Source organism: Rhinopithecus bieti, unplaced genomic scaffold, assembly GCF_001698545.2.
Source record: "Rhinopithecus bieti isolate Rb0 unplaced genomic scaffold, ASM169854v2 scaffold_20175, whole genome shotgun sequence".
Lineage (NCBI taxonomy): Eukaryota > Metazoa > Chordata > Mammalia > Primates > Cercopithecidae > Rhinopithecus > Rhinopithecus bieti.
In genome coordinates, this window is record NW_016809984.1 from 754,864 (window position 1) to 771,565 (window position 16,702).

The 16,702-nt window shown below is 46.4% G+C and overlaps 1 protein-coding gene across 1 annotated transcript in view; it reads left to right on the forward strand.

Moving 5' to 3' along the window:
• Positions 1 to 16,702, forward strand: part of TMEM178B (transmembrane protein 178B) — a 407,053-nt gene that overhangs the window by 129,353 nt on the left and 260,998 nt on the right. The window contains exon 2 of the mRNA XM_017891080.1: positions 10,237 to 10,350. Coding sequence (XP_017746569.1) covers positions 10,237 to 10,350 — 114 coding nt within the window. The remainder of the gene's footprint in view (positions 1 to 10,236; positions 10,351 to 16,702) is intronic.

Consider the following 16,702-nt stretch of genomic DNA (forward strand, 5'->3'; position numbering starts at 1 on the left):
GGGTGGGTGACAGGTTTTGAAAATGAAATTCCATGTGTGTAACGAGGAAGGTCCCCTGAGCACCTCTCATAACAAACATTTATGTAACATAGAATGAAAAGAAATTAAATATTTAGGACTCAGTCTATGCAATGCATACAAAACAACATTAAAAGGCCACATTGATAAGGCAGCACAAAAAAACAAAGCATACAAAATGGAATGCATTTGAAAGCATTAAAAATAAAAACATAGATAACACTTTTCCTCAGTATGAAGAAAATAAAACCTTCTTTCTGGCTGGGCCTGCAGCAGCTATAAGCCTTGCAAATCCTTGGGCTCAGAACATCTGGGAGGAGCAGAAGGCGCTAAAGAGAAGACGTGGGGGAGGTGGGGTGTGGAGATTTCTTGAAATAAGCCTTTGTGAAGAGTTGCCTCTTAAATAGGGAGAGCTCCTGTCAACATTGCCGGTCTTGATGGAGGTTGCCAAGGGTGTACCTTCTCCGCCCCTCCCATTTCTGCCCCAGCTGGGGACAGGGCTGTGGGGGGTATGGGAACCACCAGCATGGTTTGCCCACTTTGAAGCCCCAGAATATTCCTAGTTTGCTTCCTGTCCCTTTCATCACTGACAAAGTTTTCCTTTTAATCTCCAATCTTTAAGCCCCTAGACTCCTGTGTTCTTCCACCCACCTCTCGTGGTCTTCTAAAGAATCCAATGTGATAATGTGAATGCATCTGATAAATGGCCTTCCTAATGTGCTAAAGAAAAATCTCCCTGCTAAAATGTTATTTTAACTTTTTTCTTTTTTAAGAAAATGCTCTTTAAAGAGGAGACGAAGCCTGAGCCTTAAAGCTCTAACTGGTTTTGTCTTTTTTTGTTGGTGGTTTTTTTCCCATGTGCTCTTTCTACTTTTGATTTAATCTTCCATATATTAAGTGCAGGGGATTAGCCAGGCCTCGGGCTAGAAAGTCTAAGAACTGTCAGCCCATTGGGTGAGACAGCATCAAGTCCTAAAGACTGACAATGTAGTAGGCAGAGGCCAGCATGTGTCACTGGGAGACCCACATGTGGTCTCCCACTCCAAGCGTTGTCACCGTGGAAAGGTGAGCAACATACAGGACATGGACAGTGTCCCTTCCTTCCTCCCTTTCTTTCTTTCCTCATCAGTGGATGTATTGAGTTTCTTCCATGTACAAGGCACTGTGGCTGCAAAAATAACTCTTGTTCCCAACAAATCTTCCATCCAACAGTGAATCCTTATAGCCGTGGTGTCCGAAACTGCTGCACACACGCTGGAAAGCACAGACCTGGGTTAGCGAGGCCAGAATCTGCATCCCAGCTTTTCCCCTGGCTGGCACAGATGAAAGCCTGGAGGCCTCTTTAGTCAAACAGGGCTGGTCCTAGAATATCCCCCACCTGGGGTTGTCATGAGGACGGCATGGGATAATGTGGGAGCCTCTGGCATGTGGTAGGCATTGAATAGATTTTTGTTTTGTTTTTTTTTTAAAAAAGGGAGCTCTGGGGTGGAGGAAACACACGGACTCTCAGAAGTGGTCCAGTAGTGTGTCCTGGACTGCTAGAGTCCATCCTGTGCCTGTAGAGAGGTGAATACCAAGAGAGGAAAGGGCCTCGGGGGAACCCAAAGGAAGAGAGGGACTGCCTCATCCAACAGCGCCCACAGGACCCTTCAAAGCAACCACAAGACTAAATTGTACCAGTTCCTTTTTCAAGCATGCAAACCATGTCTGTTACACTCCTCCAGGTCACTGTTCTTAGTTTGGGTTCTCCCAAAAGTGGAGCTTGTGACGGGGACTCTGAGGGAAGCAGGTGTGTAGGAGCTGGAAGTGTGAGACCGGAAAGAGGAAGAAGCCAGTCAAGAAGGTGAGGGAGCCAGTGACTACTGTGAGGTTCAATTCCAGAGGGACCCTCTGAGGAACTGTGCAGAAAGCATCTCATAATTACTCTCCCAAAGGATGGGGCTGCTGCTCTCCATCTGTCACCCCTGTCACCCCCTTGGTTAAGAGCTGTTCTACTGTAGTTGCTCAGCGTGGGCTTAGTGGACTTGGGAAGGGAGTGGGGGCAGGGAGGGCTGCTGGGTGCTTGCTGTGGGCACTATTGGCTTGCCCAGGGGAGTCCACTGCAGCTTCAGCTGCAATCAGAGGTGAGCAGAGGGGATGTGGCACAGGACACTGAGGGCAGTTGCACTAGTTTTGTCCACACAGATTCCAGACTCATGTTAAGGCATTGTGTGAACACAGCTTGTGGGTGGGAATTCAACCGTGGTATGGCTTTGCTGATAGCTCTCAGATATGGCTTTGGAGAAGAGAGTGGCAGACACTTGGAGCCATTACTTAATTTACCTAGAAGATCATTTGATCAAATAGCAGACCTTGATATCTATTTTTCACCCATCCAAATATAACTGAGGGCTTCCTATGTGCTCATTGATGTGCTTGGCTCTGGAATAGAACGTAAACAAAAGAAATGGCTTCTGACTTTTTTTTTAAGAGACAGGATCTTGCCCTGTCACCCAGGCTGGAGTGTGGTGGTGTGATCACAGCTCACTGAAGCTCAAATTCCTGGGCTCAAGCAATGTTCCCACCCCAGCCTCTTGAGTAGCTAAGACCACAGGTGTGCAACACCACACTCAGCTAATTTTTAAAACAATTTTTTATAGAGACGGGGTCTCAATCTATTGCTCAGGCTGGTCTTGAACTCCTGGCCTCAAGCGATCCTCCCACTTTGGCCTCCCAAAATCCTGGGATTGTAGGCTGAGTCACAGCACTTGGCCTGGTTTCTGATTTTGATAAACTCCATCTAGTGCTGGAAACTCTTCTTTGAATAAAAAAGGATGTGGGATTAAGGGAGTCTAGGAAAATGTGCTGTAACGGTCCCTTTTTGGGGGAGTCATAGTGTGTATTAAAAACTCTTAAAGTCCTGCAATAAGGAAGCCATTTTATACTTTGTTTAACCCAACCTCTCCTAAATACATTAGGCCATCACATTCCAATCCCATCTCACCACTTGTGAAGTGATGGGGGGAGACAGTTCCCACATTCCAGTTCTTCCTCGGCCACCCTGTCAGCACCAGGTGTCCCGGTGCCATTGTGAGTAGTTAAGGGCCTTGCCTTTGCCTTGGGTGCTTCATCCCTTCTCAGCATCTTTGCTCTGTAGGGATCCTCTGTAGCTGAGGGGCCCTCCATCTGGAGGAAGGGGATCTGGGATCTCAGCCCTTCAGACTTATTTATAAGAGCTTTAGCAATGGGTGTCCAGGAGAACAATGTTTGATCCAAAGGAATGACTCTCTAATGGAGATATAAAGTACTACAGCATTTGCTTAGGGAAGATAATTTTAGATGGGCTGAAGTTAGGTCCCAGCATTGCCTCTAAAACCACTCTGCCTAGAAGGGCCCTGCTTAATATATATTACCTTGAGTGATAGACTTCTTTGACAAGTACTTAGGAAGCCCTGGATTGCTGAGAGCTGATACATGTGGGAGAAAAACTGCCTGCTGGCATTGGTGTAGGTGTGACCAGACTTCAGAATTCAGTGTCACTGCATGCAGTTTCTGTGCCATCTCTGGCACCCTCCCTTCCTTGGTCTCTGTTTCCGTACATCAGAGCTCTTGTTCCACCAGCCTCCTGGGGATATTGTGTGTGAAAATTTATACTTGATAGACATAGATCTGTGTTTATAGCATGATGCAAACATTTCAGTAATATCATTTCTGAGTTCCTGTGTTCATGTCCCTTTAGTCTTAGGACAGCAACTGATAAGAATAATATTTATTAAGCACTTACTATGTGCAGGGACCACACTTAGTACTTGATGTGAGTTGTCATGCTATGCTTGGGTCTTAAAAGATTTGAGATGGAGAAAAAGTAATGGAACAGTCTCTTCCCATTGATGGTTCCCCATGTCTCCCTTTGCCACCATGGAGCTCTGGGAAGGAAGAATGTGCTAGCATTGGACTAAGCGAAAACTACAGTGATGCATTTGGAAGTGGAAGAGTGAGGGGAGATGCGAGAGGAAGAGCCCTGGAGAAAGAGAGGAATGAACTGGATGTTTTGTCTGCCTGTCCAACCTGGCCTCTGCCTGTTGCATCTGCTCTGAGCTCCTGGAGACTGACCTACCCTCTGGCTTCTAGTTTGGGTTGTGCTACTGGGAGGAACTGACGAGAGATTGAAGGTTGGAGCAGTGAGAGGTTGGGTGTTTCTTCCCTGTCACCTCACCAGAGGTTGGCTGTGACTCTCCACCAAAGGCTGCATCATCTCTGTCCATATGGCCACCCCTGCCAGGTCCTGATAACAGCTTCCTCCTCTGCCCCTCCAGGCCTTGGGGTCATACCAGCTGCTTCTGTTGCCAGCCCTGGGTCCTTTGCACCATCCTTCACTGGTCTCTTCATACTCTGTCTTTGTAAATTGCCCTCTCTGTTTTGTTGTTATTGTGGTAAGGACATTCAACATGAGATCTACCTTCTTAACAGATTTTCGAGTGTATAATAGTATTATCAACCATAGGCACAATGTTATACAGCAGATCTCTTATTTATCTTGCACGACTGAAATTTTTATCTGTTGAATGACATCTCCTCATTTCTCCCACTCTCCAGCCCCTGGCAACTATGGTTTTTCTCTCTGTTTCTATGAGCTTGGCTAGTTTGAGAATTCATATAAGTGGAATCATGCAGTGTTTGCCCTTCTATGACTGGCTTATTCACTTAGCACAATGTCTAGGTTAATCTATGGTTGTCACGTGCAACAAGCTTCCCTTCTTTTTAAAGACTGATTATATGGCACTGTAGGGTTGCAATGTTGGATATCGCATGGGTACACGTTTCCTTTATCCTTCATCTGCTGATGGACATTTAGGTTGCTTGTATGTTTTGGCTACTGTGAATAATACTGCAATGAACATGGGAGTGCAGATATCTCTTTGAGATAGTGATTTCAATTGTTTTGGGTATTTGCCCAGGAGTAGGATTGCTGGATCATTCGTAATTTTTTGAGGAACCACCATACTGAGCCCCATAGTGGCTGCACTGATTTACAGTCCCACCAATAGCATGCAAGGGTTTTGCTTTCTCCACCTCCTCGCCAATATGATTTATTTATTTATTTTGATAATAGCCATCCTAACAGGTATGAGATGATGTCCCCTTGTGGTTTCAATTTGCATTTCCCTGATAATTAGTGATGTTGGGCATCTTTTCCTGTTGGTCATTTGAATGTCATTGCCTTTGGAGAAATGTCTGTTCACATCCTTTCCCCATTTTTTAATCAGGTTGTTCTTTTGCTATTGGGTTAAATAGTCCTTTTTTGAAACTCTTCTTAATTACCTCTGTCTTGCTGTGACCCTGACATATGGGCAGGAGGGGTCACCAGCTCAGAGGGCAGAGCATGACTGAGGGTTTAAAGTGTCCCACCAGGCCGGGGGTGGTGGCTCACGCCTGTACTCCTAGCACTTTGGGAGGCAGAGGTGGAAGGATCACTTGAGCACAGGAATCAGAGACAGCCTGAGCAACATAGTTAGACCCCATCTTTACAAAACATAAGAAAAGGCCAGGTGTGGTGGCTCATGCCTGTAATCCCAGTAATTTAGGAGACTGAGGTGGGCAGATCACTTGAGCCTGAGAGTTTGAGACCAGCCTGGGTAATATAGTGAGACCCCATCTCTACTAAAAATTAAAAAAAATGAACTGGACATGGTGGCATGTGCCTGTAGTCCAAGCTATTGCAGAGGCTGAGCTGGAAGAATCACTTGAGCCCGGGAGCTCCAGGCTATAGCAAGCTATCACTGTGCCACTGCATTTCAGCCTGGGTGACATAGTGGGACCCAGTCTCTTTTAAATAAATAAATAAGTCTCCCACAGGGGACACAGGAAGGAGCCACCCCTGGGGTCTCAACCAGCCAGTCCTCCCCTACCTGAGGCTTCTGAAGGGAGAACGGAGGCTCTGGGCTGGGATGCAGGAATTTGGTGAAGAAAGTTTGTCCTTCCTTGCTGGGAAGGCCGTGAACTTCTCCATTGCCTTCCAGGTAGCCCCCTCTGCATTGTGTGCTGCAGGAAAACCTGTTTGTATTAGGAAGCCCACATTCTGGGCCTACTTATTTGGTGCCCAGATGGTTCCTGTATTTACAAAAGCCCAGCACACTGACAGGACCTGCAGACACATGGATAAATATTTTGCTTTTCTTTTTAGGCAATATTTGAATCTTTCAAATTTAATTGCTGTCAGAGGCAGGATGCTTGCAATCCCTGAGGCAAAGCAAATAGCCAGGGCCTCCAGCGGGGCTGTGGTGGCTGCTCCAGGCAGACTACCCAGCCAGTCACCTGCAGTGCCTGTGGGCTGGCTTCTTGCTCTTGCTGAAGGTCAAGGGCCTCTTCCCTCTCTGGCTGGGTGGGCTGCGGTTGGAGGAGGTTAAGGGAGCTGGCTCCAGCCTGCCTGGAACCAGTGGCAACTTGTTGAGTTTCTGTTGAGGCTGAGAGAATCTGACCTGAGCTAAGAAATCAGGTGCTTTCCTCACACAAGAGTGAGTCACCAATCTGGCCATTCCCAGTGGGACCTGGTTTTGTGTCCCAAGGCTGGGTCTTGGAGGTGTTTTGTTGAATCTTGAAATTATTGTAGGTAGGGCTGCTGCTAGCTCGTAAGGCAGCATTGTGCAAGTGAGACAAAGGCAGATCTGGCAGGGCAGCCCCCAGCAACCCCCAGCAGGGTGTAAATCTTGGCCAAAAGAGCAGCAGCTGAATTTCAGTGCCCAGGTGTCCCTGGGAAGTGCCCTTGTGCAGGACACAACCTGCGCAACTGCACATGTCCAAGGCATGATGGTATTCTTGTTACAGCCTTCTATACTTTATATCTTCCTTTCCTCTTTCTTTGATTCCTTTTTTTTTCTCCCAAAACCATTGACCTAGATGCCCCTGGGGCTATATTTACCAAGTACATTGAGACAATGTTCTGTGATCATACGCCATTTTCTTCTACCTCACTGTGATTAATAAGTCTCTCCTTGTATTGTCCAGGCAGGGAAGAGGCGTTTGCTATAGACTCACAGAGTTCTGTAACAATCGCCTCCTTTAATTCATTAGATTCTAATTTGCCTCAATTATTTTAATTCCTTGCATGTAATAAAAGCAGTTGGATTCTTTGCCCACTGCAGTCTTACAAAGAACACCTCGTATTATTCATTTCTTTCCTCAAAGCACATGTTATTGGTGCTTACCTTGTGCTAGGTGCTGGGAAGATAAAGATGAATGAGTAAGACAACATCCCTGCCCTTGAGAAACTCATAATCTAGTTGGGGAGTGAGGCATGTAAACAGATAAATCACAGTGCAGGAGTGTGTTTGCTGCAGGAAGGACAGAAGCAGGGAAACTGCTGGTGGAATGCCTGCTGCTGGGGTGCAATCTAGATGCAAGGAAGGCTTTGCTGAGTAGCTGCCATTTGAGCCATCTCTTATGATGAGTAGGTTTTTGCTCATCCTAAGGGAAAGAAAGGCAGGAAGGAGAATAAATGCTAAGTCAGGAGTGGATATGGCATATTCAAGGTAAGGTGGGAGGTTCACCTGGCTGGAGCCTGGGGTATGTGAAGGTTGGGGCCTGAAGGGAGCTGGGACTTTATACCTGAGGAGTGTGGGGTTAATCCTGTGTGTAAATAGGTCAACACAGGGCCTGTGAATGGGGTGTGACATTATCACATTTTCCTTTATAGAATACACTCCACATGGGAGGGTGGCCTGGTAGAGGAGACTCTGGTTAGACAGTCCTGGATTTTAATCTTGGCACTGCTACCTCCTTCAGTGAGTCATTTAATCTCCTCATGCCTTCACTTTCTCATTAAAAAATAGGGATGAGGGGCCGGATGCGGTGGCTTATGCCTGTAATCCCAGCACTTTGGGAGGCTGAGGTGGGCAGATCACCTGAGGTCAGGAGTTTGAGACCAGCCTGACCCACATGGAGAAACCCCATCTCTACTAAAAATACAAAATTAGCTGGGTGTGGTGGTGCATGCCTGTAATCCCAGCTACTTGAGGGCTGAGGCAGGAGAATCGCTTGAACCCAGGATCATGCCATTGCACTCTAGCCTGGGAAACAAGAGTGAAACTCTGTCTCAATCAATCAATCAATCAATCAATCAATCAAATCAATCAATAAAAATTTAAAAAATAAGGATAAGGATGGTAATGCCTACTTAATTTGGTTGTAGAACGGATTGAATGATTAAATGAGTTGATATCCATAACAGAGTTTCCCACCGGTGGAATAAGTCCAGAACCCATAAATAGATTCCAGGTGTGTTGGAAACCCTGGCTTCTTCAGTGCCCTGGGAGCCTGGACAGAGCTGTAGGCAGCCCCATCTGTTCACTCCAGGGTGCCTTGTAAACATCTTCTGTGTGTGCACCATAGCATAAGTAAAGTTGGAAACCAGTGGTCTACAGCCTTGGCGAGTCCCTCCTATCTCATAAGTCCTTAAGCGATGTGGTTGTTGACTGTATCAGGACAACTACTACAGGAGGAGGGGAGATAGACAGTAGGTGCGAGACTCCGGGGACATTTCTGAAGTAGACCTGGCAGAATTTTGTGACCAGCTGGATGTCAGGAAGGTGGGGCACCCTTGAGGAGGAAGCAGCGTTCGCAATGACTGCAGGATTTATGATGTAGACTGGATGGGAGGTGATGCTATTAATGGAAATTGTTATGGAAATTAGAGCATGTGGGGTTGGAGGTGTGAATGTGAATGGAGGAAGTGGAGACTGGCTGGTAGACTCCTTTTTCAACAAGTTTTGCAAGTTAAGGAAGGAGGATGACAGGATGAAGGTATGAGGAGGAGGTGTGCTTAGGGGAATGCTGGGGGCATGTGAGAGGCTTCAGGATGCTTGTGGGCTAAAGGAAAAGAGGCAGCAAAGTCGAAAAATGGAAGATGCAGGAAGAGCGCATACTACTCTCTAGAATGTGCCTCTTGGACAGCGTCAGTCCCACTGGAGGAGTGTCCGCCAATAACTGGCAACTGGGCAGTTGTCCAGATATGATTTACAATAAGGCATCAGTTTCATGAGGCACTGTCTAAATTATTGCACTTCACCAATTGCAGGTTCCCTGCTGACAGTGGGCCGAGGGGTCAAACAATTCAATCATGTGCCACCACTTATAAATTGAAAATCAGTGGGGTGCAAAATGGATTACCATCAAAATCCATTCAGGTGCAAAACCAAATTTAAAACCCCTAACCTTTAAAATCACCCCTTTCCTGATTCTTCACAATGCTCTGACATTGAGTCTTTATATCCCCCAGATGAGCAAGTGTCAATAGATATGGCTGCAAGAAACCAAAAGTAATGGGGGAAGAGCTCCCCATCGTGCCTTCCTTTCGGAATTTGCAAACAGGGTGGATTTATGCATTAATGCACTGGCAATTCTGTTAGTTTCTCCGAGGCAGTGGTTCTCAAACTTAAGTGTGTAATAAAATCCTTGGAGGGCTGATGTAAATTCAGATTGCCAGGCTCTACTTCCTAGTTTGACTCAGTAGGTCTGGGGTTGAGCCTGAGAAATTGCGTTTGTAGCAAGTTCCTAGGGAATGCTGATGTTGCTGGCCCTGGGACCACACTTTGAGAATCTCTGCCCTAAGATCTAAATTTGACAATCTGAGATTTATTTTGACAATCCACTAGTAAAGCATGCTTTGATTGGTGTTAAGTCTGTTAATAAATCAAAATTTTGTTCAAGAAACCTGAAAAGAGACTAGTTCAAAGAGACCCAGATTAATCTGAGTGCTTTGTGTTCAGAGGTGAGGTTGGGAGGATGACATTGAGAGGATGGAGGCCCCCCCCACTCCATTCCCCCAGCTCACCATTCCAGAAAATTGTGTGTGCTCAGAGCACAAATGATATCATTAAGGTTTAACAAAGCCTGCTCTCTGCTGGTCCCTGGATGGAAACTGTTGATGTCTTTTGATGCCAAACTTCCTCTCTTGACTTGGAAGTTGATTTTCCTGGGAATGTTAGACAAGCTGCTGTCAGCCTAAACATTGGTTCTTCCCACCTCTGCATGATCCCAAAGATGTATTTTTCCATCTAAATCAGTGCTATGTGATTGTAGTTCTACTCTCTTGCTCTTTTTGAGTTGAAGGTATTGTCTTTCTGTAGTTGTCACCAGGCCCAATATGAAATGTCTTCTTCAGGATGGAAAAATTAATCCCAGAACTAGTCCAGATGTGGTTGCTGCTTCGTTTACATTTTGTTTCCTGTCTCTCTCTTCCAGGAGAAATTGAGCGATGCACGTACATCAAATACCACTACTCCTCAGCAACCATCCCCAGGAACCTCACTTTCAATATCACGAAGACCATCCGTCAGGACGAGTGGCATGCCCTACGTAAGTGCACCTGAGTCTTGGTGGCTGTGACTGTGCCGTGAGGTCCCCTTTGGAGGGATCAGAGGATTGGATATGCCTCCTTCTGGGATCTCTGGATGGTCTCAGAACATTGAGATGGTTCCGTAAAGTGCCAATACCTTTGGGTCAGAATTGCCTCAGTTGGTTTTGATTGCATTATAAATTTGGGGAGTTTGCTTCTAAGATTAAAGAACAAACCAACCATCAAAACTACAGAAATGACTAGCAATTAGACAGTTACCTTATTTCACCACCCTGGTAGGCATGTAAGATTTCACCTACCTGACTGAACCAACTCTTGGGATTTATTAATAATTCCAGCCTGTCTCCAAGTTGCTTGGAATATTATTGTGGTAACCTGTTAGTCCCTTGGGCTGCATTTGTAAAGGATGAGACCAGCTGGTGGTTGCAGGATGCATCATATTGGAGATGTGCATCTGGTTGGGTCACTAAGAAGTAGGATGTGGTCTTTAAATCTACTGTTTACCCTTAAATGATAGGTTTTGGAACCCTGGTTCATGTGCAATTCCTCAGCAAAGATCCGAATATCTATGTGCACTGGTTAGGGCATTTCTTGGCCAGGGATCCTCAGAGACTTAAATGACAACGAGAGGGTTAGTTAATAAGCAAACAGAGTTTGTTGGCTATTTTTACTCTTCTCCTCCATTGGGATACACTGCCTGTCTGTGGCAGGAGAGCTTTCCTTCTTGCGGGGACAGTTCCTCAAGCTGACACATTCTTACTGTCAGCAAGTTCATGCTGCCTCTGTTGATTTGTCATGCATTCATAGTCCATCTTTTTTCACCAGATTTTGAAAGGTTAAAATTCTGTCGGCACCTATATGTAAAGGAGGGTTCTTTTATTGTTTCCTGATAGTAAAGATCCCTTAATTGGTAAACTTTGAAGATGGTAGATCTGTAGGTGGAAAACATCTCTCTTCTCCTTATAGGTGCTTAGTTATCTTTTTTGTGGATTAGGCCCACTTAGTTATCTTTTTTGGGATTGGCTTTAGTTAAACCACCACAGCTTGGGGTGGGAGTGGGAGGTGAAAGAGACAAGTAAAATTAAACAGAACAATCATTCACTGGTGTCAGGAAGTATATTGTGGCTGCGTGTCCAGATGATTGTCACTAAATACTCCTGGCCTGAAATGATGGAGCAGGTGCCAATGGATGAGACAGCATTCACCAGGCTGTTTTCCCTATAAGCTTTATCCATTACTAGAGACACTAAGCAGCACATGGGGATGGAGAGCTAATGTTCAAAGAGGATTCCATGTGCTGGCATTGAGCTAAGCATACCACATACTTAATTTCAATGTTATATTTGCCTTGGAGACACTAGTCATCAGGGTTATTAATTTCCTTTTGGAGGTAGACATGTAAGGACTAAAATGTAGAAATATACAATAACTGCTTATTTCCCACAATGTATTAGTCTCATATAGTCCCTTCTTAGGAGCCTAAAAGGAATGTTCGAGATTGATAAGACCTGTTGATTAACCACTGAAATCTAACTTAAGTTACGGGGGTCGTAATAGGATTCAGAATCTAAGAAGGAAGAAATTATTGACATAGCAGCTTCAGTTCAAATTAACTCAATTTAACCAAAGTGACCCTGTTTCTTTTTGTGCCAGTGAACACCGAGGCCACAGAGGGTTCTTTAAGGAGCTCAAGTTCGCCGGTGGAGGAGGGTGGGGGATGGGGAGAGACATTCATAATGCAAGTCATTACAAGGCAATGTAATAATTACAATATAGTAGAATTGCTTTAAGCAAGTAAGATAATTTGGAAATTTTTTAGCAAGAAGGAGAATTACTTTAGTGTAAATTGCACAGAGACTCTTCAAGGGAAACCTGGTAGAACTCTTTTGACTGCACACACTGTAGAAACTTGGAGTTCAAAGAGATTACCTAGGGAGGCATCGCTGGAAACACGTCACGAGGCATCGGCAAAGACAGAGAGGAGAGGATAATGCCAAGGTTTGCGGGTCTTCTTTGAGCCCTGCGTGTCTCCAGGTTCTTATTCCCAAACTGTAGTGCTGTTGGGTTCTGCAAAATCTAGTGTGCAGCCTCTGCTGTGAATTGGGGTGACAGATCTATTTTTAACTGATAAAAGCCATCTCAACGATTGATATATGAAAAGGTCTCGGGCACTTGGTGTGGGTGAAGTTGAGGCCACCTTTTGGTGAGGGATTCATCTGCCTCTTTCACAAAGCCGCCTAATGGGCTGTTAAGCAGAGAGAGGGAACATTTGCCATTTCTGACATCGATGACAGTTATTTTTAGCCAGAGGGCAGGTGAGCATCTGTCACAACTGAATTTGGTACTAAGTGTAATTGGGAATGCTGGCAAAAGGGGAAGCATAGGAAGTGTCGATTTTAATTTTCAGTGGTCAGATATTGATGACATTAGGTGGGAAGTAGGCACATAAGCCCCCTTTGAAATAAAGCAGAAATGATTAAACATTAGCAAACTCCTGATCAAATACTGGAAATAAAAAAAAATCACAGTCTGATTTCTTTATTTGGTTTGAGAGTTCTGTCCTCTTTAAGTGGGATCAAATTAACTCATTTCATCCTAGATTGGTTATCATCTTTGTTATTATTTTTTGAGATGGAGTCTTACTCTGTTGCCCAGGCTGGAGTGCAGTGGCACAATCTTGGGCTCACTGCAACCTCCGCCTCCTGGGTTCACGCAATTCTCCTGCCTCAGCCTCCTGAGTAGCTGGGACTACAGGCATGTGCCACCATGCCCGGCTAACTTTTGTATTTTTAGTAGAGACAGGGTTTGATCATGTTGGCCAGGCTGGTCTTGAATTCCTGACCTCAAGTGATCCACCCACCTCGGCCTCCCAGAGTGCTGGGATTACAGGTGTGAGCCACTGTGGATTACAGGTATGAGCCACTGTGGATTACAGGTGTGAGCCACTGTGCCCAGCCTGGTTATTATTTTATAATTTGGCCATAACATCTTGGATTCTGTAATTTTTCCTGCTAGATAGTTTTTGCCAAAGGAAGGAAATTTGATTCTTTTCCTGAAACACTTTCTGGCAAATATTTGGACTTTCGTTAAACTTGATATTATATATTTTTCTTGCCTGCCTGCCCTGCCTTCTTCTCTCATTTCTTTCTTTCTCTCTCTCTTCTCTCTTTCTCTCTCTCTCTCTCTCTCTCTCTCTCCTCTCTCTCTCTCTCTTACCCCGCTCTTGCTCTGTTGCCCAGGCTGGAAGTAGCTGGGATTACAGGCATGTGGCCTGCCTGCCTGGCCTAATTTTGTATTTTCAGTACAGACAGCATTTACATCATGTGGCCCAGGTGGTCTTGAACTCCTGGGCCTCAAGTGATCCACCTGCCCTCAGCTTTTCAAAGTGCTGGGATTACAGGTGTGAGCCCCACTGCCCACCTGGCCTAAATTACATACTTTTCATCAGAATTTGCATGTGGCCTCATCAGCAACCATTGATATAGCAAATAAATTTCAAGTAGGGAAAAAGCACAGTTTGGTTTAAAACTACATTGCGGTTTTTTGAAAAGTAAGGCCTACCAATGGGGGAGCCTTAACTGCTGGCGCGCTGTGCTCATCACACCTTGATGGTTGGGTGACTAGGAGGTGAAAGGATAGAAGATTCTGGCAGGCCCACTAGCGCTTACAAATCTAATTGTAAGAGAGAAGTAAACTCCATAGGCCGAGCCTAAAGGCCAGAGGATGAAGCCTGTGTGCTGTGCTGTTGTGTTGTATGTGTGTGTGTATGTATGTGTGTGTGCTGTGTTATGCTGTGTGCTGGTATGTGGTGATATGTGTGCTGCTGTGTGTATGTGTGTATGTTGTGTGCTGTATTATGTGTGTATATATGCTGTGTGTATGTGTGTATGTGTATGTGGTGTATGTGTGTGTGTATGTGTGTGTATTGTGTATGTGTTGTATGTGTGTGCTACTTATGTATGTGTGTATGTGCTATGTATGTGTGTGTATGTGTTGTGCTATGTGTGTGTCTGTGTGTGTGTGTATGTGTTCTGTGTGGTGTGTGTCTGCCTGTGGTGTATGCTGTCTGTGTGTGTCTGTGTGTGTGTATGTGTGTGTATGTGCTAGTATGTGTATGTATGTGATGTGTATGGTGTGATGTGTGGTGCTCTGTGCTGTGTGTCTCGTGTGCCCTGCTGCTCATGTGTCTGTGTGTGTATGTGTCGCTGTGTGTGCTGTGTGTGTGTCTGTGTGTGTGTATGTGTCTGTGTGTGTGTGTCTGTGTGTGTGTATGTGTCTGTGTGTGTATTTGTATGTGTGTATGTGTATGTGTGTATGTGTGTATATGTGTGTGTGTATGTGTGTGTGTATGTGTATGTATGTGTATGTGTGTGTGTATGTGTCTGTGTGTGTATGTGTGTGTATGTGTATGTGTCTGTGTGTGTGTGTATATGTGTGTGTGTATGTGTCTGTGTGTGTGTGTATGTGTTTGTGTGTGTGTATATGTGTGTGTGTGTGTGTGTTTCTGTGTGTGGGCTGGGGAAGGGGGTGGTCTTTGTTAATGAGGTTCAGATGCTGAGTTGTCTGGGTGAACTGGTGACCGGTTTCTCACTCTGGTTTTGTAGGTGATTGCTGGTGGGTACTGTGGGTGCCTTTCTGCTGGCCCTGGGAAAGGGCAGAATTCCTTTTGGAGTTGGGATCCGTGTGCTTAGTCCACCCAGGCCTGGTCAGCCTATCTGCCTTCCTACCTGCCCACCGTCTGGCTTGAGGTCCCAACGGCCCTGGGTAGGCTGCAGTGTGGTGCGTTGCCCTGGGGTGCAGTGCGGAGCAAGGTAGAACAGCATTTGTCCTGCTTCTGTGGGTTCCAAGGGTGAGCTGCGTGCCTGACCCAGATCCTCTGGCTGCCTCCAGGACACAGCGGGACAGGCAAGTGTCACTGGCCAGTGAGGAGGGGACAGGCAGCCACAGGAGATGAGCTGGGCTGGTGCTGCTCCTGGGTGGACTGTCTGGTTTACGTTTTAAATATGACAGAATCCGATTGACACGGTCAGGGGAAGTGGTGGCATTTTAAATGGAACTGCTTCACTCTTTCACTAGAATATGTTCCTATAGGCTTTTCACATCCCATAGTTCAGTCTATGGTAGCATTGCTTGTTTGGCGAGTTTGGCGTCCTCGCACAACCCCCAGGAGCCCCTGAGGCCATACCCAGCCCCCCTGCTCTTGTTCTCCCTGCCACAGACATTGCCCTTTCAGCACAGGTGGGGCCTGGGCCTTGCCCACTGGCATAGCAAGGGAAGGTGGCTGATCGGGAGTGGGGGGTCTGCAATAGGACCTGAGCAGCCAGGGTGGGCTATGGCAGAGGAAAGAGGCTGAGAAAGTGGGGGATGGGAAGATGTCGCTGAGAGGTGAGTACGTCCGTCCCAGGAAGGAACTGGAATGGCATGGAGCTGGGCCTTGGCTGCCCCAGGCGAGGACCCTAGGGAGGTTGGCAGAGGGCACGGCAGCAGCAGAGCCTGCCTGAGGTTGCAGGGCAGACGCCCATTGGAAGGTATTAGAAGTGGGTCTTCTTTGCCCCCTGATCTGCTGATCTGCTGGGCAGAGCCTCTGTGGGCAGCTGTTATTAAGGTTTCCTCAGGGTCAGATCCCTGAGACGTGGAGTCACTGTGATGTGAGCTCAGATGTTCTCATTCTGCTTGGTGTTTTCAAGATGGAGGTTGTTTTCTCCCAGTGGCTTGCCCCTGGCAGCGAGGATCAGGGAGCTGGGGCTCTACTTTCCTGCAATCAGATGCTCTCTGTTGTCTTTCGAGATGCTGAGAGCCAAGAAACCCAGAGGTGTTTTTTGAAGCTTTTTTCTGTCAGGACTGAGGGTTCAACTAAGTACATTGGAAAGTCACACAGCACATTTCCAGCTGGCCAGGGCGGGAAAGAGCGAGAGACGATTTCCCCTCCGAGACTTGCCTACTCCCTGCCCGCTACCCGCCAGACACACAGATATGAGCTCACTCGTAGGCCCTGTGGCTGTTGCCTCAGGCAAGCTGAGCACATACCAGGACCAGGCAGAACAGGTTCCTCATCTACAGCATTGGGGGTCCTTGCCTTCGCCAGCACAGTGGATCCTTGCACCCCTGGGGCAAAGAACATTAGTGCCAAGGAGCCATCCTGAAGCAGGGTATGGCCTGGCCGGCAGAGGGAGGGAGAAGAGAGGGGAAGAGGAGGAAAGGAGGAGTGGAGATGGAGGAAGGGAGGCAGGAGACCAAGACTTTGTGGATGAGCAGGGACATTTTAGTGTCCATACCACTAGGAGGGACAAGAAGTAAAAATCCAGAACTGTCTCACTTACTGCAGACATGTGGATGACACACGTGGCTCCC